The sequence below is a fragment of the Arvicanthis niloticus genome, chromosome 4 (genome assembly GCF_011762505.2).
Source record: "Arvicanthis niloticus isolate mArvNil1 chromosome 4, mArvNil1.pat.X, whole genome shotgun sequence".
Classification (NCBI taxonomy): Eukaryota; Metazoa; Chordata; class Mammalia; order Rodentia; family Muridae; genus Arvicanthis; species Arvicanthis niloticus.
Window position 1 is genome coordinate 68239713 of NC_047661.1, and position 25311 is coordinate 68265023.

Here is a 25311-nt window from a genome sequence, read left to right on the forward strand (position 1 = left end):
TGGGCAGCACTAGTGCTGTCATGGAGACAGGCTGGCTCTGCTGCTGACCTAGCTACTCTTCCCTAGCTGTGCTGTGGTCTTGGTTGGAGTGCATGGGGTGGCACTTGTGCTGGGTAGAACGGTTACAAGGATTGAGAAAGAATCTTGTTCACTTCTCCAAGGAGAGAGCATCAAAGCTGCTGGAAAGGGGCGGAGCAGTCATCGGGCTCGAAACAGACGGGGAAGTCGGGCTCGGGCCAGCAAAGACACCTCTAAGCTGCTGTTGCTGTATGATGAGGACATTCTGGACCACGACCCACTCAGGGAGCAGAAGGACCTGGCGTTTGCACAGGCTTACCTAACCAGGGTAGGCAACTGCTGCCAATTGCCAGTCTGTGAGCATTTGGAGCTGCCGCGTTGGAGGGAGATGCTCTAAGCATGATTAAGGGGTAGCTTAGCAACAGAATACTTGTCTAGCATGGGCAAGGCTGGGTCAGCCCCAGCACAACCAAAACCAAGTCTTTTCTCTAGGTGCACAGTAGACTTTGTGTCTGCCACAGCGTTCTCTAATGATGGCGGGAGATGTGTGTCTTGGTCATTGGTGCCCCGACTCTCGCTCATCTCATCTCTTTTTCACCCAGAAATTAGGAGAAAGACCATATTGCCTCCCTCAGTGGCAAGTTGTGACTTCCCCGATTGGGCCGATACAGGACCTTCACTGAGCATTCAGTGAAAAGAATGGCAGTTCTCAGTGTGCATGCTGGGAGAGCGGATCTCAGGGCAGCGAACCTTGGTCTTGTGTCTCTAGGTACACTGTGCAGCTTCCTCCTTAGTTAACCCAGCAAAGCGAGGTTCTTGTCTGCTATCATTTTATTAACATTCTAAGTTCATGTATTCTGTATCTTGGTATGCCATGTCTTAGAATCCATATACAAATGCCTCTTATCTGGTTGATGCAGTGCTGACGTCAGAAAGCAAAGCTTAAGGCTGTGAAAAGAAGTCCCTAGTTTTTAATAGTTTAGAGGTTGTCCAGTTGCCCCTCAGAGGAAAGGAGTTCTGCCTTGCGCTCGTTCTGTATGTTCTGTTACTTCTTGGGTCCGAGGCGTGACTCTGACGGGAGCTCTTAGAGCCCGGTGAGTGTCACTGCCTCCTGTGCCCTTGTTAGGATTACAGGCCCAAAGAAGGGTGCTTACTGTTGGACGTATTCCTTGTAGGTCCGAGAAGCTCTCCAGCATGTCCCTGGCAAATACGAAGATTTCCTTCAGATCATCTATGAATTTGAGTCAAGCACCCAGATGCACAGCGCTGTGGACCTCTTCAGGAGCTTGCAGACCCTTCTCCAAGACTGGCCTCAGCTCCTGAAGGACTTTGTTGCGTTCCTGTTGCCTGAGCAAGCCCTGTCCTGTGGACTCGTAAGTCCACTTTGACGGGCAGAGGCAGAGGGGCTTGAATGCAGTCAATCAAGACAATTCCAGTCTTCTCATTTGTTTACAGAGTTTTATGTATAGTACCAGTGGAGATCTTGATAAGTCACACTCTGCCCTCCCTCCTCACTGGTGAAAAGTACATTTTTTTTTTTTTTTTTTTACATACATGGAGTTTCTAGGTAGCCTCTGTTGGCTTCAACTGGTTGTTTAGATCAGGCTGCAAAGAGATCCTCCTGCCTCTGCCCCTCGAGTGCACCATCGTACCCCATCTCCTTTATACTAAGCAATTGTTGAGTGTCAGGCAAATCTTGAAGCTAAGAATAGCAGTTAAAAAATACTAATATTTCTGCCCTCAATAGAGCTTTCAGTCTCAAGAAAGTCTGTAACGTATAGATGATAAGAATAGTCAATATGTAGTACATTATCTTTTATGAAGATAATTTTTCACAGAAAACTAGAGCAAGATAAGAGACTAGAGAGTTGTAAGTGGGCGAGGGGATGGTGTGTGTGTGTGTACACACATACTTACAATTTTAGCATTCAGGAAACTGAGCCAGAACGATTGCTGCTGATGCAGGACCAGCCTAGGATTGATGCTTTTTCAGGATTCTCGTTTCTGTGGTCCATAGTGAAACCCTGTCTCCAAAAACAAAAGGAGCTGAAGACTAAGAGTTGAAATGGGAGGAGTCACGTGATGTATGTGGTGACTCCTAAGTACTGTCCCTGACCTTGGGAGGAGGGGGGAGGTGGGAAGGAAGAGGAGGAGGAAGAGGAGGAGGAGGAGGAAGAGAATATGAATATGCAATAGTAGTCAGACTAGTCTTCTCGTTCTGACAGGTAGAAACAGGAACGGGGATAAAGGAGAAACCACATTATTTTGACAGATTGCTCATTTGGTGTTGTCTCAACTATAAATTTAATGTTCATCTTCTGGCATTACTGTGAGGATCAAATGAACATATATGCAAAAATAATTTCTACTCTTTGACGTTCCATTTGAGTTTGAATATCATATTTTATAATCCATAAAATAAAATAAGGACAAACTTGAGATGTATGTATCTCTTTTATTTGTTTTATTTGAGACAATTCTCATGTGTACCCCATGCTGACCTTGACTTTGGAATCCCAGGTTCCACAGGCCCAAGGTTCAATTCCCAACACCCACATGATGGCTAACAACCTTTGTAACTGCAATTCCAAGAGATCCGGTGATCTTTCCTGGTTTCTATTATGGGCATGTACCTGCTGATATACAGGCACACTTGCAGGCAGAACACACACACACACACACACACACACACACACACACACACACACACACATATATAAAATATTTTGTTTCCTAGACAGGATGTCATCACAAAGCTCTGGCTGTCCTGGAACTCACTATGAAGACCAATGGCCTTGAACTCACAGAGATTCCCCTGCCCTTCCCTTTGAGTCACAGGATTAAAGATGTGGGATAGCCTCCACTCCGCCCGATAAATAAAATCTAAAAACAAATAAAAACTGACAGTAAAAAGCCAGCCTGAGTTTCATGGTGAGACCTTGTTACAAACAACAACAAAACCCTAAATGAATAAGTAAACAAATAAATAATAAAAGGGATTTCTCCTAGTGGTGATTGGACCATTTATTCTTCAAAGTTTCTCTTTCTTTAAAAAAAGGTTTCTTTTTTTTTTTTTTTTTTTTTTTAAAAAAAAAAAAAAAAAAAAGAGTGCCCTGTAGGTGTCTTCAGACACACCAGAAGAAGGCATCGGAGGATCCGTTACAGATGGCTGTGAGCCACCATGTGTTGCTGGGAATTGAACTCAGGACCTCTGGAAGATCAATTAGTGCTCTTAACCACTGAGCCATCTCTCCAGCCCTAAAAAAAGGTTTCTAATGACTTGTTTTTATTGATATATGTTGGTGTTCAGCTGTGGCATGTGTGTCTGTGTGAGGGTGTTAGATCCCCTAGAACTGGAGTTACAGACAGTTGTGAGCTGCTATGTGGGTGCTGGGAATTGAACTCATGTCATCTGGAAGAGCAGCCAGTGCTATTCACTGCTGAGCCACGTATTCAGTCTCTCTCTCTCTCTCTCTCTCTCTCTCTCTCTCTCTCTCTCTCTCTCTCCTTTTCTTTAAGTCTGGGTCTCACACTGTCACTCTGGCCTTGAACTCAGAAGGATCTGCCTGCCTCTGCCTCCCCAGTGTGTCATAACACCCCATCTCTGAAATCTTTTCTAACTCAATATTTCACCATTCAGTGAAAGCTGAGAACCAGTAAGAAACAAATAGTCTTCACTTTGAAGTCATATAGGTAAGGAGAAAGGCCATCACTACCGCGGGAAAGCACGATGCGCATGTCCATGCCTCATCCATACTCATGTTTGCTTACATCACTCGGTAAGATAATCGCTTTTAAGAAAAGTTTAGAGGCAAGAACCCATCCTGTTCGTTCTCAAATCTGAGTTTCTGACATTTAACAAAAGCTAGGTAAATCTGTGTGTAAACAACCGCATGGTCAATCACGATGGCTCCAATATGAAAACGTGGCTCTCCACTGCCCAGCCAAGCGCTTTCCGGCAGATGGTTGGCTGTTGTTTAGAGAAGGTGATCACTGACTGACTGTGAGAAGAGGGTGGAAGGGAACTATGAAGGTAAGCATCAGGGCAGGCTTCCTGTCTCAGTCTCCCAAGTGCTGGCTGGGATTACAGGTGTGAGCCACCACATCTTGAGGATAGGTATGTGTGTGCAATGTGTATGAGGACACGTACACGGAGAGAGGGCAGAGGACAGCTCAGGAGTCTGTTCTCTCCTCCACCAGCTGTGGGTCTCATAGCTGGAACTCAGATCATCAATCAGGCTTGGCAGCAAGCGCTCCCCACCTGCTGAGCTATCTTGCTGGCCTGAGACAGGTATTTTTTGAGCGTAATTTGAAAAGGAAGTCTAAAGGCCAAGACTGGGAGATGTCTGCACAGGTCTTTGGTTCTACTGTGTGGTGTCACTGAGGGAACCTGCTGCTACTTATGATGCATCGATTGCCATGGAGACAACAAAGATAGGTGGAGAAAAGAAAAGACAGGCATTCTGGAGAACCGAGGATGGAAGCAAAGCAGGTTCCCGTGTGTGGCTTCCTCAGGTGCTTACTCCACCATCCCCATGTCTGCCCTACATTCACATTCATCTCAGTATTGTTTCCGAATTCTATCCCCAATACGTAGACAGAGAACTAGAAACAGCATATGGTGAAATTCAAGGCCCTCTTCCTTGCTCTAATGAAAAGTTTGGTAGGAAAAGGGAGTTGGAATGAATGACTGAAGTGAGTCATGTATGTATGCATGTATGTATGCATGTATGCACGTATGCATGTATGTATATATGTACATACGTATGTACGTATTTTTTTGTTTATTCTTTTCAAGACATCTTTTTGCTGTGTTGCTGGCTCCCCCAGAACTCATTCTGTAGACCAGGCTGGCCTTAAACTTACAGAGATCCTCCTGCCACTGCCTGCCTAGTATGGGGATTCAAGGCATTCACTACCACTGCCCAGCTCACTGCTCAGTGACTGTTTTAAGTAGCTGTGGGGCTGGTGACATAGCTCTGTTGATAGAATGCTCACCTACACTGCTTGATCTCCAGCATTGTATGTGACTGGGTCCAGTGGCCCATGTTTACAACTTCAGCGCTCAGAAGTGGAGGTAAGAGAATCAGGAATTCAAAGCCATCTTCAGCTACAGAGCAAGTTCTAGGCTAGCCTGGGCTACATGAGAACCTATCTCAAAACAAACAAACAAACAAACAAAAATTGGGGCTAGAGAGATGGCTCAGTGAATAGAAGTCCTTATCTTGCAAGCACAAGAATGTGAGTTTGAATTCTGGGAACCCATTTAAAGCTCGGCGCACAGCTCATGCATCTGTCTTTCTAGCAGGCCTATGGGAAGATAGGAATCTCCAGAAGTTCAAGGCTCAGCTAGCCTTCCATATGCAGAAGAGAAATAACAAAATGAGTGCCAGGTGTGGTGGTGAACTCCTTTAATCCCAGCACTCAAAAGGCAGAGGCAGGAGGATCTCTTTGAGTTTGAGATTAGTTTGATCTATAGAGAAAGCTCAGGGACAACCATAATTACATAGAGAGCTACTGTCTCAAAGAAGATAAAACAAAACAAAAACAAAAGCCATGGAAGAAGAAAGAAAATAAGCAGCTAGGTATGATGGTGCAGGCCTTTAATCTCAGCATCTAGGATGCAGAGGCAGGTCTCTGTGAGATGGAGGCCAGTCAGGTCCATAGATCCAGTTTCAGGACAGCTGGAGCTACAAAGTGAGAACTTGTCTCAAAAACCAAACCAAACCAAACCAAACCAAACCAAACCAAACCAAACCAAACATCCAAACCAAACCAAACAACCAAACCAAACCAAACCAAACCAACCACCAAACCAAACCACCAAACCAAACCACCAAACCAAACACCAAACCAAACCAACCAACAAACCAAACGAAACCAAACCAAACCAACCAACCAAACCAAACCCCAAACCAAACTACCAAAGCAAAGCAAAGCAAAGCAAAGCAAAACAATCAAACACCAAAGTATAACAAGAAGACTTTTCTGAAAGAAGGTGAATGAGAAGGACTGACATCTGAGGTATTCCCATGTTGTGTGTTTGTGCACACAGAGTGAATGAATGATTTAACGGATAAAGAATAAAATTATTTATTTTCCTAATTGGTTACCTTTTGTTTTTCAAGGTCATGTCTAGTTGAATATTGACCTGTGTGTCCTCTGTCAAGTGCTAGGCTTTAAAGTATTTTGTAACAAATGAAAATGTGAGAGTGGCAGCTCTCTTTGGGTCAATCTGTAAGGGTCTAGGGATCTGGAGATACATGAGATATTCCCAATTCCTTTAGCCTCTGCTCAGACGAGAATTTAAAAAAAAAAAAAATTAGACTTTAATTTCTTCAGAAATAGGACTAGAGATATAGCTCAGTGGTTAAGAGCACTGAATGTTCTTCCAGAGGTCCTGAGTTCAATTCCCAGAAACCACATGGTGGCTCACAACCATCTCTAATGGGATCTGATGCTCTCTTCTGGTGTGTCTGAAGACAGCAACAACTTCTTATTGGGCTTTGAAATTCTAGCCCCAAAGCCCACAGCTAAGGTCTCCTTCCACCTTATGAGGGCTCTAAGGCTAGAACTCACTTTGTCATCATTCCTGGCCCTGGCCTGTGAATTCTGAATGTTCTAAACTCTACCTTCCCAGTGTTAGGATTGTAGCGTCAGCCATCATGCCTGGATCACTTTTTTATTTTGTTTTATTTTTTTTTTTTTAAGACAAGGCTTCACTCTCTAGCCCAGGCTAACTGGATTCCTTCAGGGTTACTTTGAACTCATGGCAATTCTACCTTAGTCTTCCAAGTGCTGGGGGAAATGCCTTGAACCACCATCCCTGGCTCCTTGCTTTTAGAGACCAGTTTTATGACCTTGTCCAGTCTGGTTTTGAACTCAAATAGCCCTAAACTTGCCTTGAACTCAGGAAGTAAAGAAACCACAAATCTAGGGTCTGTTTCATCTATTTTCAAAAGACTCTAGAATTGCAGTTAGAGAAAGGACTCTGCTGGAAAAAGAGTTTGAGAAGCAAAAGAATATGAAGAAAATCCTGGGTTTCTCATGTGATCACAAAGTGGATTTCAGTTTGGAAAACTCAAGACTTAAAGGATAGAGACAGAGAGCAAAGCTGAAGAAATATAATAAGACTCAGCCTTGGGGTCAAATGGGAACAAGGGCTGAGGAGTGTGAAGATCCATTGTCTGGATGCTTTCTCTGAGATCTGATGTCTTATTATGTTGAGACAATACAGAACATTGGGTTCTGTTCAGTTCCATATATATACCCCTTACTTGGGAGCGAGAAAAGTCATTTTTTTAAAAGTACTTTGGCTTGTGTCTCTACCCCTACATTTTGGAACCTAATGCTCACACCCAGATTGTCTGAGGAATATACTCTTTTAAAACACATGCAGGTTCTAGGTTTGTTTTGCAACAACTCTCACTTGATTACTCCGATAAAAGGACAATTTTATTTTACTTATGTATGTGGTCTGGAGCAAAGCATGAGAAGTTTGCGCTCCTGGATCGTTATGGAGGAGTTCCCCAAGAGGAAACGACTTGGCCAAGCCTCTCTTGCTTTTTTCCCACCTATTTACCACAGCACTTTCTGCCCCAGGGAGTGTAAAAGTGCTCTCAGAACCCAGAGGGCTAGGTCTTGGATCAGCCGTTCCGAGATGACGTAATGCTTTCTGTGGTACACAAAGCGGCCTCCCCCGGGCTGGGCCTCTCCAGCCCCTCCCCCAGGCCAGGATAGCCTCCCCTGCCAGCACCAGCGCGGGTGAGTCCCCCTTTTTGAAAAGCCAGACCAGGGAAACAGGGAACAAAGGCCCCGGAAGGGGCGCCTAGGCACTGCCAGGAGGTTCAGAAATAGACATCACGTCATCTCTCCGCCCGGCGGCGCCAAGCGCCATTTGGTAACACCGCGAAGGACTACACCATTACGGTGCAGAATGAAGCATGCAGGGCTAGCATTTTACCCCAGCCCTAGCAACCCTCTGACTGGCTTAAGGAGTGGCTTCATTTGTGTTCCCCACCCCCGCACCCTTCTTTCCCTGGAGGCCTCCGCCTCCCTTGGCTTCCAGCCATACAGCCCATAGCCTCCACGCTGCCATCTTGATGTCCCATTCCCCGTGCCACTTTCCTCTCCTGCAGCCCTCAGAAGTAGGAGGGGGGAGGAAGGGGCACCGCCCTGCGTGCCCCTAGGGGGAGGGCTCGGCCTACCCCACCTCTCTTCCTCCAGAAAGGGGCGGGGGGTGTCACATCCTCTGCAAGCTTGCCATTTCTCACCTCCAGCCGTGCTGACAGTGCACCATCAAGGGTTTACCATCAAGGTTTTAGCATCCTGGACTTGCCTATCGTCGGTGGCACTCTGCCCTTGCCAGAGCCTGCAGCCCACAGCTGAAATTCAGAGGCTCTCCACAACCTTCGACTCACGACCTCAGACCCTATTTTGGCTGGGCTGGCAATTAAAGAATTCCATTTGGACTTCATCCCTCCGCCTATTCCTCAGCTATCTAGCTTAGCAATGGCACTGACCACCCCCAAATTAGTTTGTCAGGCTCTACTTACCAAAGCTGGGGCGTATATTTGTGATTTCAGCCATGTTGTAATCAGAGGCTGTTGATAGAAACACTTTTGCAGAGGTCAGACAACTTCGGGAATTTCGGTCAGTACCGAGGCCGCGGCTGTAGACCTCCAGATCAGCGGAGGAGAAGGTGCATGGCCGACTGCCCCTGCGACAGTACGATCCCTGGTTGCTAGCTGCGCTTTCCACTTAGATGCTCCAGGGATGCTCTGAGCTAAGGATGCAGGTGCAGTCAGACTGGTCCTGATGAGAGATAGGCTCCGCCTCTTTCCGAATGGCCCTCGGCAGAAGACTCCGCCTATGCTCGAAAGATTCCGGAAGCTCTTCGCGAGAAGACCCCTCCCACTGCCGAGTTTTCCCGAGGATGAGTCTCCGCCCATTCACAGCTGTGGGCGTTTGTGGCTAGAATTTCAAAGCCCCATAAGAAGTGTAGGTGTTGTGCTAGCTCAGTCGCACATTCCTGTGACTATATCACTCGAGTGGGTGAGGAAGGAGAGTCAAGGACAGTCTTGGATAAGTCTCCAAATACAGAAGGGCAGGAAGATAGTTGCTTTTGCGTCTTCTGAAGCTGTAATTCTAGTTGCCTGGGTTTGTATAGATAGAAGCTGAGCCTTCTGTGCCCGAGAAGTTGAGAAAACAAAATTCTATATGGTTTCAGTATTGGTGGCCATATTTTATTGCACTCCTGAAACAGTGAAGGCATTTTTGAAAACTTAAAACTTGAGAAACTTACTAAAGATCAAATCTGGGCAGAAGCACGACGATCAAGAGTTTCAGGCCAGTCTGAGGTGTATAACAAGAATCTATTTCAAAAAAGGAAAAACAATAATAAAGACCTAAAATCTTCTGGGCAGTGGTGGTGCATGCCTTTAAATCTAGTACTCTGCAGTATAAAACACCAGAAAATATCCAAAAGCCATGATTGAATTTTTGAACATTATGGCATAGGCTCTTTACTAGGCACTGGGTCAATACATTAGGAGCTAGAACTGAAATAACAGATATCTGACTCCTTTTGATATTTGGGTATTTTTGTGAGCTCATCTGTCCTGCAGGGCCAGAATCTGGAAACTGGAAAAAGTGATTAAAGTATTCATTGGTCCACAGGATTTATTGTGGTGACCAAATCACCTAGTATAAGAACATTTTGCGGGCTGAAGAGATGGCTCAGCAGTTAAGAGCATTGGGATCTGATGCCCTCTTCTGGTGTCTGAACACAATGACAGTGTGCTGATATACATAAAATAATCTTTAAAAAAAAAAGCACATTTTGCAAACTAAAGATTATTATGCAGATATGAATGACTGCTATACGTTGAGTTCAATTCTAGCTTTGACCTCAGCTACATAAAGCATCTCTCTGGATTTTAGGAATTCTCTTTTTCTTCCTATGTTCCAGGTATTTCCTGGAGAGGGTGATTAGTTGTCAACCTAAACTATGGAAACTATGGACTCCCCACCCCCAGGTTTTGAGTTGGGTAGCTAACTAGAGAAGAGTAGGGAGTCTCCCCCCCTCCCCAGCCCCTGCCCCTCTCTTTTTGCCTTTCTCCCTCCTTCCCTTTCTTTCATTCTTTTTCTTCTTTTTTGAGAGAGGGTTTCTGTGTGTGGCCCTGGCTGTCCTGGAGCTCGTCCTGTAGATCAGCCTGGCCCCGCATTCAGAGATCCGCCTGCCTCTTCCTCATCTATCTATTTGTGATGTGTTGTGTTACTTTTTCCATGAACTGACGTATAGGGGCTGTGGCTTCACCAGGCCCTAAAATAAGATGGCGCCTGTCGTTTGGCGCATGCTCCTGACGTGCAGGTCCCGCGCCTCGGGGGCGCGCACGTCAGCCGGTGCCGTTGCGTTACTTCCGCTGGTGCGGAAGCTGAGTTTCCGCGGGATCAAGCCGGCCTCTGAAGGTAGTGTGTGGTGGGGCGGGAAGAAGCTCGTTAGATGTGGGACTCCCGGGCGGAGGCTGCCCAGGATAAGGGGCAGCTGCTCCGAGGCTGGGTTCCCGGTGCGTGAGGGGAATCGGATAGCAGGGGTGTGCGTGGTGGTGCGGACTTGGGCTAGCGTTGAGCACTGAGGTGGAGAGCGGAGCTAGGACTCCTGTGAAATGCTTGTTCAGGAGGGCTCTGGGACTGCTCGCTCCTTGGCGTTCCTTCACTCTTGGTCGACGTTTCCTGGCCTTTAAGGCGCAGAGTCTTGGAGGTACTGTAGTTTGAAGAGCTCGGAGCGATCTCCGCAGAGTTCTGACTGAACAGCCTGTGGCTATTCCCCGCTTCCCATCTCCCTCCGTGAACCTTATGAAGTCATCTGTGAAATAAGGAATCGCCGAGGTTATCCCTACTCCACTCCTTACTCATTTACCACCCTCCCCGACAGGATCTACGATTCTTCTCTTGGTTATTGAGTTTTACAAAGATAAGAACCTGGTCTCTTAGGGCGAGGGGCCTCTCTTAATGCCGCAGAGAACGAGAATTGCAGAGGCTTAAGGTTAGCTTTATAGATCAAACTCTAAGTAAGGTTTCTCTGGTACTGTTGAGTGGTCTTTCAGGCATGAGTGAGCTTAATTCTGGCATTGAACTTATTTATGAAAGTAAGAGTTTCCTGCATAGAAGGATGCAACTAGGGGCTGGGGATGAAATCAGATGGTAGACTGCTTGCCTTACATGCATAAAACTTTGGGTTCCTAACTCATTAAACGAGACCTGCTGAAACACCTGTGGAAGCAGCAGGATCACAGCTATGATCACCCTGAGATTTACAGCAAATTGGAATTCACCCTCCAGCACCCAAGGGGATGTTGCCCGCTTGGTCCAGATGCAGCAGAGCTTTGTTTATGCTCACTTTCATTCATTCATCTCTTCAGGGAAGAGTCACCAAGTGTGTACAATACCCACATAATGCTGGATGCTGGAGAAATCAGTTAAGAATTCTCTTTTCTAATTGACTTCATAGCTCTGGAAGACAAAGATACTAGAAAAGTGATACACAGTGCTATAAGATTTACTTTTTTTATTTCTGATTATGTGTGTGCGAGTATGTGAATGTCAGTGCAGGCGGCCAGTTGCAGGCCAGTCTGGCTTTGAACTCACAGAGATCCACCTGCCTCTTCTAGGCTGAGAAAAGGCATATACTACCACATGAAGTCTGAGGTAACGGAAGCTGAAGAGATATCCCTTAGGCAACGTAGCATACTGTTCATTGTGGAATTTGAGTTAAGCTACTGTAATGACTTTCTTCTGCTAAAGGTCCTAGGCATTTGGTGTGGAATACTATGCTTATGATTAAACGTGGGGCGCATGAAATGATGATGGAATAAATGTCATTTCTGTTAACGACCACTGACATGATAAGGGCTTGCTTTTTATGCTTTTAGCATGGAACAGACGTGGGACTTGTAAAATGTTGCCCTGTAAGAAGAGAAGAACTGCAGTGACCGAGTCTGCGCATCAGCAAGATGACCAGGAGGGTGATGACTTGGACCTAGAGGCAGCTGTGAAGCCAGAAACAGAGGAGCTCCCAGACTGCGGGACAGAGACACTGTCCTGGGGTCAGAGTCACGACATTGCAGTATGCCCTGAAGTGCATTCCATGCAGGGTGTAGACAATCAGCTCAGCATGGAGGGTCCATCTTTAAGCTCTAAGATGCTCACCCAGCATGTGAACTTAGCAGTTGTGGAAGCTGTTGATGTAGCCGTGTCTCAGGACATCCCTCTTCCTTCCTTGGAGTCTTCTTCCCTTCCTGTACTCACGGATAAAGGGAGAGTCCAGGCCTCTGTTTCAAGGAAAGGGAAGAAAATTGTCTCCACACCTGGGCAGGTTACCAGAGAAGAGGGAGGGGATCACCCTGTCCCAGAGGAGCCTCCTTCAGGAGAACCTGCTGAAGAAGCCAAGGCAGAAGGAGGTAAGAGTGAAAGGTCTGGTTTGTTTGTTTGTTTGTTTGTTTTCCTGTTTAGGTTGAACATCTCTGATCTGAGGATCTAAACTCCAAAATGCTTCACACTTTACTTTTAGAGTACTAACAGGATGCTGTAAGTTTAAAATCCCACACCTGACCTCTTGTGGGTGGATTATGTCCAAACTGTCAGGAATTAAAAGAATATTGTATAGAACTGTCATCAGACTGCACAAGTGCTGTGTATGTTAAGTAAATAAATTGAAGGTTTAAGCTTGTAATCTGTAATATATCTCATGAATACACATGTTCTTACTGGACCCAAGCATTTCAGATAAGGCACAGACAGGTAACCTGTGTGTCACTTAGCTGTGTTATTTTGATATTTTTTTTGAGACAGGGGTTCTCTGTGTAGCCCTGGCTGTGCTGGAACTCTCTGGAGACCAGCCTGGCTTTGAACTCATAGAGTTCTGCCCGCCTTCTGAGTCCTGGGACTAAAGGCATGGGCCACCATCACCTGGCTCGTCTTTGCTTTCTGTGGTGCCTTACAGAGAAGTGGAAATTGCTGTGGTTTGGAGGTGGAATTGTGAAACTTACAAGTGGGTTGAGAATTTTCTTTCCTCTCCTTCTCTGTATTCCCTTTGACCTACCCTCTCCCCATTAAACAAATGTATGTGTGTGGGTATTTCACTTGCATGTATCTATGTTCACTGTCTGTGTACCTGGTGACTGTGGAGCCAGAGCGGAGTGTCAGACCCCTGGCACTGACATTATGGATGGTTTTGAGCCACCGCAGTGCTGGGGACCAAACCTGGGTTCTCTGCAAGAGCAAGGCTTGCGGTTAATTACTGAGCCATCTCTCTAGCCTTTTCTTCCCCTTTTACTTTTGGGCTTTATCCTGCATATCTGGAACGGTGAACTGTGCACTTTATGAGTTTTGTATTTATGAAGTGAGCCTCGTGGGATGAGAGCAGTAGTTTAAAGGAAGACTTTTGGACATTGAGAAAGGCTTTCCAGAGATGAAGAATGCTTTGGACTGAGGGCACTGAAGGATGCAGTTTGACAGAATGTTGCCATGGACACCTGGGCTAGGAACAACTTGTAGACAGAGACAGAGACAGAATAGGTGGTGACATAGTAGCTTGGAAGAAGTAGGGAAAGGTGACTTCTGAGTTGGGGGTTAGGTTTCAGTTGTAAAGAACTTTAATTTTTATACTTAGGCGTTGAGGTTTTTCCAGTAGGTGAACAGAGATAGCAAACTAAGGTCTCATGTGAGGATGGTTTTGAACTTTCGGTCCCCTCATATGCTGAAGTATATTGGCTTGCACCTCTGCGCCTGGCACAGTCCCACTCCCTCCATCTGTACTGATGCCAGAAGATGGTACCATATCCTCTGGAACTGGAGTTAGAGAAGCTGTGAGGTGCCATGTTGGAGTGCTATCAGTTTCTGTCTCTGAGTTTTGCTGGAGCTAGCTCTCTCTTATTTTTTTTTTTTTTTTTTTTGAGGTAAAGTTTCAGTATAGAGCTCATACTGGCTGAGAACTTCCTTTGTGGACCAAGTTGAACTCAAACTCAGAGAGTTCTCTAGCCTCTGCCTCCTGAGATCTGGGATTAAAGTGCCCTGCTATTGTGCCCAACCATGTTTTCAAGTAACTTTTTTGTGACTGGGTATCACTCTAGCCCAGACTGACTTCAAACTCACTGTAGCCCATACTGGCCTCCTGCCTTAACCCCGCCGAGTGCAGAAATTGCAAATGTGAGCTACCACACTTGGCTCAACATTTTGTTTTCCTAGTTAGGAAAACAGCATCAGATTGATTGTAGAAAGATTGAAGAAATACAGAAAAGTTACATAGTTTATTAAAGTATCAGCATTTTACTATGGTTGTTACATTGTTAAACTGTGCTTGTAGACTCTGAGTAATCTTTGTCCTTGTCCTTCCTCAGTGTTGTCAAGGCAGTCCCAGGACTCCTGGGTTCCAGGGAATGTCCCACCTCAGGCCTTCTGGAGTAGCTGGAGTTGCAGGTGGTTGTGAGCTCACCCATCTGGGTGCTGGGATCAAAACTACGGTCCGTTGGAAGAGCAGTAATTGCTGTCAATCACTTTCTGAGACTCTTGTCTATCACTGTGTTAAGTAGTTCTGGGGATTGAATTCAGAGCCTCCCTCGTGTATGGTGAAAAAACACTCTAACTCCACCTATGTCTCTGGTGCCCAAACAGACAGAGTTAGGAAGACTTGAGGAGACAGGGAAGGAATATCGGTAAAGGGAGAGGAGACAGAGGCCAAGCATAGCCAGACAGAGAATGGAAGGGCAATAGAATGTTCTTGTAGTAAGCACCAAGCCTCCAGCGGTTTGTCTGTTGCAGCGCTGGGGATCCGGCTTAGGGCTGTGTGTGCTCTGGTGGTGCTCTGAGCTAGGGACAGTTCCCGATCTAAGTTGCTCCTCCTCTTTCAGTAGCTTGCTTTTTTGGTTTTGCTTTTATTTAAATTTTAGTTGCCTTTAAAAAAAGATGTATTTTATTTTCTGTGTCTGAGTGTTTTGTGTATTTGTCTATGTACCCATGTCCATGCCTGGTGCTAACAGAGACCGGAAGAGGTTGTCAGATCCCCTAAAACTGGACCACTGTGTGAACTGAACTTGGGTCCTGTGGAAGAACAGAAATGTGCTATTAACTGCTGAGCCATGTTCTCTTTCGTTAAATAAATATTTATTTATTTTATGTGTATGGGTGTTTTGTCTGAACGTATGTCTGCACCACATGTGTGCTTGGTACCCATGGGAAACGAGAGCATGTCAGATTCCCTGGAACTGGACTTTCAGATAAGTTGCGAGCTTTCATGTGGGTGCTGGGAATCAAACCTGGGTCCTTTGGAAAAGCAGCTAGTGCTGAGCATCTCTCCAGCCTTCTGACTAGGTTATCTATAAAGAAGGGGAAGTACGGAGGTCCTCAGAGACTTCCTGGAGCAAAGTTAAGTTAGATAGTAATGTGACTTAGTGAGAGGAAGAAAATTGCAAAGGAACTTTGTATAATGTATGAAAAGGATTGTGTGATGCAGACAGAGGAAGGAAGAGACAGAGGGAAGGAGGAAAATTAGTATATATAAATCAATTTAAAAAGAATAAGTAAGGACTGGAGAGATGGCTCAATGGTTATGAGTACATACTGCTTACAGAGGACTGAAGTTTAATTCCCAGCACTTTGAGTTGTGTACAAGCACCTTAAGTGCAGCTGTAGGGTGGTTCCAGCACCTATATCTGGATCTGATATAGTTGAGTAGAGTGCATGCCTAGTGTTGATGAAGTTCTGGGTTCAACCTCAGCTGAGCATAGGCTGGGCATGGTGGAGAACACCTGTAATGTCAGCACTTAGGAGGCAGAGATGGGCATAAAGGGTTCTAGTGCATCCTTGGCTGTGTGTTGGGCTTGAGGCTAGCTGAACATGAGACCCTGCCTTATAAAACTAAATCAAATTTGTAGGATAATTTGGAATAGTGTCAGATGTTTCAGGTGCCAGAAGTCCCAGTGGAGGAAGCTCTGCTATCAACCTGGCCTTATGTACTTTGAAGAGCAGTATTTGTATGTATTAAAGGTTCTGGCATCTATCTTTAAAAGACTGTAAGCTGGGCATGGTAGTATTTGCCTGTAATCCAGGCACTCAGGAGGGTGAGGTAGGAGGATTGCTGAAAGTTAGTGGCCAGTCAGAATTATATTGCAAGACTCTGTCTTAAAAAAAAAAAAAAAAAAAAGGCAAGGCAAGGTGTTGGGGCTGGAGAGATGGCTCAGGGTTTAGGAGCACTGGTTGATCTTCCACAGGTCAGGAGTTCAATTCCCAGCAACCACATGGTGGCTCACAACCATCTATAGTGGGGCCTGATGCCCTCTTCTGGTGTGTCTGAAGAGAGAGACAGTGTACTCATACACACACACACACACAGACACACAGACAGACACACACACACACACAAACAAACACACACACGTAAAATAAATACATCTTTACAGTCTTTTTTTTTTTTCTTTTTTGGTGGAGTAGTCTCTAATTTAGGAGCATTGTTTACCAGTTGAAAGATACCAATATGATAATAGTTTAAAAAAAGTGAAGGATGTATTTATGGTTTGCCCTCTCCTTTGAGATGAGGGTTAATACTGTAACCACTTAGAAACCGTCACCCACCCTTCCTCAGCTCTGAGTCCTGGAATTACATGTGTGTATCACTATTTCTAAGTATGCTGGGTTTATTTTGTTGTTGTTGTTTTAATGTATGAGTGTGTTTTGCCTGCATGTGTGTGTATACCACATTTGTACACTGCTCATAGAGGCCAGAATGGTGTGTCAGATCCCATGGAACCAGAGTTAAGGACACTGAGCTGCCATGTGAGTGCTGGGAACCTATCTTGATTTTTAGGGTAGGTCTCAGGATACCCTTCATGCCATCTTGATGGCCATAGGAAGTATGTTTCAATTGAGGAAAGTGACAGATAGTTTGGTTTCCTTTTTGGAGACAGTGTCTTACGAGCCCAGGCTGGCCTTGAACTTTGTATGTGGCCTAGGCTGACTTTGAACTTGAGATGCTTCTGCCTTTTCCTCCTTAGTGCTGGGCTTACAGGCATGAGCCCCACTCCCAGTTCATGTGGCTGCTGGTGTCCAGTCCAGGGCCTTATGTATGCTAGTTAAGAACTCCACCAACTAAGTTACATCTCCAATGCCACTTGGACCCCTTTTGAAATAAGAAAGTTTAATGGAAGACTATGCAAACAGATTAGAAAATTTCAGAAATACAGAAAGTAGCCAGGTGTGGTGGCATGTATCTGTAATGTTGGCCTCTGGGAAGTTGAGGCAGGAGACTGCAAGTTCCTGGCCAGCTTCAGCTATGTGGGGAGACCTTGTCTCAAAATATAAACAAGGGCTGGAGAGACAGTTCAGCTGTTAGAGGTTAGGTTTACAGCAAAACATCAAACTAAATACAGACAAATGAACTCAAGGCAAACAAATGAATACAGAATTCAGTGAGTGTCAGATACCTCTCCTGCCCTCTTCAGCCCTGCTCTGCCTCCTGGCCTCAAGTCTCCCTCTGACTCCTTAATATATGTGTGTATGCAAGAATTGATGTATTTTTCTTTCTTTTCAAACATTTTTTTTATGTGTATCTATTTTCACTTTCACTTTTTTGGAGGGACTGGTCTGAAGGTAGTGAGTCATCTCACTTGATCTCTGTCAGGTACAGACACTTTCCCTCTAGTCACAACTGCACTTGACTGATCTAAAACTAAATTCTCTTTAAGGGCTAGACCTAGGCCCCTCCGCACCTAGCAGATGTGCAGCTAGGTCTGCATGTAGTTCTGAACACCTGGAGTGGGTTTTATCCCTAAAGCTGTTCTAGCTCTAAAGTTGTCTGTTTGTGGCATCTATTCCCTTAACCTGGCTATCTTGTCTAGCCTTAGTGGGAGAAGAAGTGCCTAGTTTTTCAAAGATTTGATGTGCCGGGGGTGGGGGGGTGGGGGGGGTGGGGGCTGGAGGTGGGGGAGGTTGGGGGGTGGGGGTGGGGGGAGGTGCTCCACTCTCTCAGAGGAGAAGGGGAGGGGAGATGGGGAGAGGGATTATGGGAATTGGGGAGCACTGTGAAGGGGCACATTGACTGCCATGTAAAGTAAATTAAAAGGGGGGGGGGTATCTCACTGTATAGCTTCATTGCCTGGAGCTTACTTTGTAGACCAACCAGGCTGGCCTTGACAGCTGCCTTTCCCTCCTGAGTGTTGGGCATGGGCCACTTAGCCTGCTTACAGTCTTTCTTTTTGTTTTTTTTTGAGACAGGGTTTCTCTGTGTAGTCCTGGCTGTCCTGGAACTCACTCTGTAGACCAGGCTGGCCTCGAACTCAGAAATCCACCTGCCTCTGCCTCCCAAGTGCTGGGATTAAAGGCGTGCGCCACCACCGCCCGGCTCTTACAGTCTTTCTATGACAACTCGATTATTTCTGTTTTCTTCTGAAACTCCATCTGAAGAGCAGACTGGCCTCCAACTTCCAGTGTCCCCCCTCAATTTGGCCTCCCAAGTGATAGGATCACAGTCATGCCATAGAATAACCCGACAACTTGATTTTTTACATTTTCTTTTGATAGTAAATATGTAACAATTCTTTGTATATTTATTCATTTATACTGTAAAATTAAATTACAGAGTCAGGAATGTTTGTTTTGCTTTTATTTTTTTAAGACCTATAGTCTTGCTATGTAGCCCAAGACGTAAGCTCACTATCCTCCTCAGCCTCTACAGGGCTAGGATCACAGATACCTGCCAGGATTCCTCAGACATTTTTTTTTTTCTTTTTATAAATTAAAAAAAAAATTATGTATGTCTTTATTAGGGTTCCTGTTGCCGTGAAAAGACACCATGACCAAGGCAGCTCTTATAAAAGAAAGTAGTTGGGGCCTTGCTTACAGTTTCAGAGGGTTAGTTCATTATGGTGGGTTGTGTGGCAGCCTGGTTTGGTAGCTCTATCTGAGAACTGTTTACATTCTGATCCTCAGGCAGCAGGCAGAGAGCCACTGGGCCTGGCATGGTCTTTCATGAAACCTCAGAGCCCACCCCAGTGGCACTCTGCGCCTCCAAGAATTCCACACTCATTCCCACAAGGACTAATCCTTCGAATCTTTCTCAAACAGTTCACCAGTTAGGGACTAAGCATGCAAACATATGAGCCTCTGGGGTTCGTTCTCATTCAAACCATCACAGTGTTTGTTTGTACACCAGATGCATGCCTTATGCCTGTAGAGGTTAGAAGAAGACTAGGTCACCTTGAACTGGAGTCACAGGTGGATATAAGCTGCAATATGGGTGCTGGGAATTGAACTTGGGACCTTTACAATAACAGCTGATATTTTTAACTTCTGAATTACCTCTCCAGCCCCTACTTTGGACCTTTTATATCATTTATTGTTGGTGAAATGTAGTGTTAGTGGTCAGCTTTAACTGTCCCTTTGTCCTCTCATGCCCTCTACCCTGTATTCTAATTTTTGTTTTCTTGGTGCTGTGAACTGAACCCAGAGTTGTCATATGTACTATGCTAACACTCTGCCATTGAACTAAATCTTCAGCCCATGGCCTAATTTTCTTAGAAAAACACAGAGTTCAAAGCATATTTGAATAGAAAGTGTCATAGCAGTTATGTATGATTCATTCTTTGAACTAGAGATGAATAATTTGGATCTGATGGGTTTTTTTGTTTTGTTTTGTTTTGTTTTTTTGAGACAGGGTTTCTCTGTGTAGCCTGGCTGTCCTGAAACTCACTCTGTAGACCAGGCTGGCCTGGAACTCAGAAATCCGCCTGCCTCTGCCTCCCAAGTGCTGGGATTAAAGGCCTGTGCCACCACTGCCCGGCTTGGGAGCTCATCTCGAAGAAAAGGGAAAGCCTGTGTATAGTATGCTTTATGAAGGTGTCTATTATAAAGGTCTCAGGAAAAGATGCTACTTTTGCAGTAGCATAAGGTTAACTCTGGGCAGAGTGTGGAGCAGTGTTTGCGATTCTTCTAGGAGAACTTCAGATGAATTCCGAAGGGGAGTTACCTTTGCTGTCATCAGGCAGTCAATCTGCAAAACCAGGTGCCCAGCCTAGAAAGTCATTCCAGCCAGATGGTTTTGCCTTTCCTCAAGAAAAGCCACTCGGACCTCTGGTTTGCCAAGCCGAGGAGGAGATGGAGGATGGTGGACTCTTTATTCCAACCGGTAGGCTACTTTTTCTTTTTTAATTAAAAGAAAACAACAATTTTATCAGCACCAAAGCAAGAGACTATTGAAGTGTAGAGTATGTATATAGTGACTGTAATGAACATAATGTATAAAATGACATCAGATAGCTGGGGTTTTCTGTCAGGATAATGGCAGCATCTGTCCTGTCCAGGAGGACATTAAACAGGGGTCTGGGGAGATCACCTGAAAGAGAGCTGGGGTAGCAGGCAAAGAAGCAAAGAATGGCGACCTGTCTATAGGCTGATCATGATCAGATCGAAATTTTTACATTTTTTTTTTTTTTTTTTTTTTTTTTCCTTCGAGACAGGGTTTCTGTGTGTATCCCTGGCTGTCCTGGCACTCACTCTGTTGACCAGGCTGGCCTCGAACTCAGAAATCCGCCTGCCTCTGCCTCCCAAGTACTGGGATTAAAGGCATGCGCTACCACTGCCTGGCTGCAATTTTTACTTGTTTACATAAAAAGGCAGGATGTGGGGAAGGGGATGAAGCAGGAGCGTAGGTGTTCAGGGGGAGTACAGATAATTTCCAGAACAGTGTGTCAGCTGGGTGAAGGTTCAGGGGATAGGCCACTATGACTCTGCATATGATTCACTTGTCCTAATCTAAGTTGGTACTATCTACCCAAGGTCACCTATCTACAAGGTCTATGACTAGAGCCTGACAACTATCTACCAAAGCTGTTTGTTTACAATAGCTTCTAGACATCTGTTCTAGTTAGTGTTTTTCCACAGAGACCAAGACTTTGTGCTAGCAGGCATGCATGTTAGGCCTATTGCTGTCTTCAGGCCTATGGCTGATTCCAGGCCTTTAGTGTATAGACAGAGATGCCCCTGACAAGCATCTGGAGTTCCCTACCTAGAGTCAACCTTGTCTTCCCTTTCAGTTACTAGTTACACCTTGGTAGTAATAAATCCTGACTTCTAGTAGCATGTGGCACTCAACCTGTCTGTCTTCATAAAATGAGTGGAATCAGATGTACTCCTTTTTGGTGGTCGTTTTTCACTCAGTGTTATATGTAGAAGATTCATTCAGACTGTCTAAAATTGTAGACTTCATTTTTACTGCTGTTTAATGTTTTGTTGTTTGAATCCTTTTTGTTTTGGGAATTAAATACAGAACTTTGGCATGCTTTCTTTAAAGCAGTTTAGCACCTCCCCCTGCTCCATCCCCAGACAGCTCAGCAGCATTTTCATTCTTTCTTGGTTGGTAAGTAGGAGTGTTTGCAAGTCACTGGTGAGTGGATGCTGAACTTCATAAGACATGGTCAAACTGGCCAGGCACGGTGGTGCGAGCCTGGAACCCCAGCCCATGAGGGTTGGGGGAAGGAGGATCAGGCTGGAGGTAGAGAGCAGCCTGAGACAGACACTGCCTCAGAAAGGAAGGAAGTAAATAAATGAGTGCAGAGAGCCTCCCGGAGGCTAGCCTGGGTGCCGCACTGCTTGAACTCAAGGTCTGAGTGCTGGGATTACACATGTATGCTGCTACATCTGGTTAAGTATTTACATATAGAACATGGGCTTCCATTTTTATATTTTAGAATAGAAATTATATTCTAATACTACTAATATTATTTTTCCCAGCTCTTTACCTTTAACTCATAGAGAGCTATTTCAGATTGTTTTCTGTTGTCCCCCTCTGCTGGCTCTGAGCTATGTTATAAAGTTGGCTACGAACTCTTGGAATACAGCTTGTACAGTGAGAGCCTTGATTACGGGTATGCAGAGCTGTTTTAGTTTTTCTCTGTGCTTTTAGTAACATGTCACTTCATGTATAATCACAAAGGTTTTGTTGTTGTTGTTTTTTGTTTTTTGTCTTTTTTCTCTAGAAGTCATATAGTTTTGGGACTGGGAAATAGCTCAGTTGGTTGAGGTCCTGCCTAGTGTGTACACACCTGGGTTTCACCTCTGGTACTGAACACAGCAGATGTTGTGGGACATGTAGTAATCCCAGCACTCAGGAGATAGACAGAGGACATAAGGACTCAGGATTCTTCTCATCTGTCCCGTTCTTCTATTCATAGCAAGTTCAAAGAAAACCTGGTATACATTGTCTCAGAATTGTCATTTTTATTTATTCAGTTATTTTTTTTGTTCCAGGATTCCAACTCAGTCTTTGTACATGTAAGCATGCTCTTCCCTTCAGAGTCTGTATCCCCAGCCTGTACTTTTCCATGTTCATATAGATATAAATGTTCCATTCAGATTGATTTATTTTTTCCCCTTAAGAGTAGCACTTTTTCTTCCAATTAGAGGATTAATATTAAAATATTAAGGTGGATATTTACTACTTCATTCAATCCAAATATTTAAAAAAATTTTTTTTAGATTTATTTTACCTTTTGTGCAATGAGGGTTTGTCTGCATGTATGTATGTGCACTGCATGCGTGCTGATGTCTGTGAGCTACCATGTAGGAACTGAACCCCATCCTCTGGATGAGCAGCAAGTGCTCTGAACCCCCTGCACCATTCAATAGTTTTTTGTTGTTGTTGTTTTTTTTTTCGAGACAGGGTTTCTCTGTGTATGCCTGGCTGTCCTGGAACTCACTCTGTAGACCAGGCTGGCCTCAAACTCAGAGGTCCACCTGCCTCTGCATCCCAAGTGCTAGGATTAAAGGCGTGCGCCACCACCGCCGGCCATGCAATAGTTTTGAGCATTAATTTCCAGGAACAGATTCTCCTTTTCAGGTATTAGTGGAAATGACATATGATGTCAGATGTTCAGATGAGAGTCTGGACATTTAGTTAGTCCCTGCCTCTACTGCTTAGCCCAACGGTATTGCCTTTTTCACAAGTAATTTTTCTCTAAATCTCTGCCTGATTTTTATTGAGAAATAGGATTAGTACCAGACTACCCCACGATATAGGCATTTAAATGGTTCTATTTGTCCATCAGTGCTGAACATTTAAGGGGTAAATTTCCGAGATGAATCTTTGTGTTTTCCTTAGTTGTGTTCCACTTCCCGGCGTCTAGCCAGCCTTCTGTCTGGGTGTTCCTATTAGCTGTAGCTGAGACTGTGGCTGTCTGTCAGGGGGTCCAGCTGTTCTGATCTACTTTATGTAAGAGGCAAGGTTGCATTCCTTGTTTGTTGTTGGTTTGCATGTGGAGGTTTCATTGTTGGAGTACTGTTAGAAAATCTTCACTAGACATAGTGAAAGATGACAGTTACTTGGCTGTTTGCAGCCTTCTTTAGGGACTTGTGTTTAGTGTCTGTGTTGCACCTAACCTTTCATCAGTACTTCTCAGTGTTGCCTCAGCAAGGCAGTTTGTGTTTTGTAGACCAGGAAGTCTATAACTCACTGTATACCCAGGCTAGAGGATAAAACTCTCAGTAATCCTCCTGTTTCATCCTTCTAAGTTCTATATAACAGATGTAAGCTACCTGTATACACGGCAGGCTTTTTTTCTTAACTATTTTTATGTAGGTGTGTGTGTGTGTGTATGAAAAATTAAAGCTCCTGGGATGTGACTCAGTGAGTACATTGCTTGCTGCCAAGCCCGATGATCTAAGTTGGATGGATCCCTGCTTCCCACTGGTGGCAGGAGAGGACGGACTTCTACAGACTGTCCTTTGACACTGCTGTGCGGGCTGTGGCACCCCTTCCATAAATAAGTAGATGTAAATGACCAAAAATCATTTTGAAAATACTTTTCTAGTGAAATTGTATTATTTCTACCACAAATTATTTCTTTCGTATAATGTACGAGTGAGTCTTCTAATCCTGGAATTTTCTTTGGAGCAAGGGTTTAATGCTACAAATTCAGTTTCTTTAAACATTTTATTTATTGTGTGAGCACACTCACTTTTGTAGAGCTCAGAGTGTAATTTATTACAGTTTTATCCATTTATCTTGAGGGTGCTTGTGCTGCAGTGTCCATGTGGAGATCAGAGGACAGCCTGAGGAGAACCCTGGTGTGTGAAATTCAGAGGACAGCTTATAGGTTACAGACACTGAACTCAGGTTGTCAGGCTTAGCTGAAAGTGCCTTTACTCACTGCCCCGCCCCTCCGTCATATCTCTGCCCCTTTACTAAAGACTTGCTCTCATCAGGCACTGCAGGGCTAACAAGTATGTCAGCTTGCTCTGGGTTGTCCACTTTCCCCTTTCCCCTTCTTTGTTGTGTTTCTATTTTGAGAAAAGAAAGGTTGTCATGGAACTCCGACTTGACCCGTACTTGGTTTGTAGCCAAGGATATTTGTGATCCTCTTGGTTCTACCACATGAGTGTTGAGAGTCTGGACGTGTGTCATCGCTTCTCGACGTCTGTGCTTCTGGGAAAATAAGCAAGTGCTTTGTGTGTGCTAGGCAAACTACCATCTGCGACACACCCTACCTAGCCCAGTCCCCTCTTCTCCCAAGGATTAAAGGCATATGTCACTGCCACCCAGCTTTATAGAGTTTGTTGAGTCTGACATTTGATGTCTGACTGTCTTGCTCTTCTACCTCCTAAGCAGTGAGGATTACAGGTTTATGTCACACTGTACATTGAACCCAGGGAATGTGCCATTGTGCCTAATTTTTATGTGGGTGCTTGGGGATTGAATTCAGAGTCTCATGTTGTATGGTAGGCACTTTACCCTTTAAGTAAACCCCAGATTTCATATGGGGTTTCTTTTAAGATAGATTTATTTATTTATATATTTATTTATTTTAAAGAGAAAGAATATTTACAGACAATATTAGTTTTGTTTTGTTTTGTTTTTTTGAGACAAGATTCACTGTGTGGTCTTGGCTGGCCTAGAACTCACAGAGATCCCCTTTCCTCTGCCTCCTGAGTAAGATTTATTTATTTTTATTTTATGAGTGTGCCTGGTGCCTATAGAGGCCAGAAGAGTGTGTCTGGTAACTGGAACTGGAGTTAAAACAGTTGTGGACTACCATGTGGATGCTGGGAACTGAACTTGACTTCTGTGAAAGAACAGCTATTGCTCTGAGCCATCTCTCCAGCACCCAGTGTGCTTTGTTTTAAACATAGAAGATTGTGTTAATCTTGATCTTTGAAAACTCCTTGTTTTCAGATAGTAGCAAACTAGAGATACCAGAGAAGGATTTGCCGTGTTTATAATTTGTTAGATTTTTTTTTTTTTTTTTTTTT

At 44.6% G+C, this 25311-nt stretch overlaps 2 protein-coding genes and 1 long non-coding RNA gene across 17 annotated transcripts in view; 2 read left to right on the top strand and 1 right to left on the bottom strand.

Annotated features, from left to right (window-relative positions):
• LOC117707044 (GON-4-like protein) overlaps positions 1–2457 on the top strand; it is a 53940-nt gene extending 51483 nt beyond the window's left edge. For all 9 annotated transcript variants that reach the window (XM_034500358.2, XM_034500357.2, XM_076932725.1 and 6 more), the window contains 2 exons: positions 162–346; positions 1194–2457. In XM_034500358.2, the coding sequence (XP_034356249.1) occupies positions 162–346; positions 1194–1406 (398 nt within the window). In that variant the 3' untranslated portion in view covers positions 1407–2457. The remainder of the gene's footprint in view (positions 1–161; positions 347–1193) is intronic.
• On the bottom strand, positions 346–8800 carry LOC143442030 (uncharacterized). The gene is made up of 3 exons (XR_013109913.1): positions 8574–8800; positions 1936–2042; positions 346–1218 (listed from the first exon to the last, which is right to left on the bottom strand). It is a non-coding gene; the product is annotated as an uncharacterized LOC143442030 (long non-coding RNA).
• LOC117707043 (GON-4-like protein) overlaps positions 7687–25311 on the top strand; it is a 73125-nt gene continuing 55500 nt past the window's right edge. For 4 of the 7 annotated variants that reach the window (XM_034500353.2, XM_076932717.1, XM_076932716.1 and 1 more), the window contains exons 1-3: positions 10335–10488; positions 11952–12479; positions 20003–20194. In XM_034500353.2, coding sequence (XP_034356244.2) covers positions 10353–10488; positions 11952–12479; positions 20003–20194 — 856 coding nt within the window. In that variant the 5' untranslated portion in view covers positions 10335–10352. Of the gene's footprint in view, positions 7783–10334; positions 10587–11951; positions 12480–20002; positions 20195–25311 lie in introns of those variants that run through there. The other 3 variants (XM_076932720.1, XM_076932719.1, XM_076932721.1) reach the window with 3 other exon arrangements.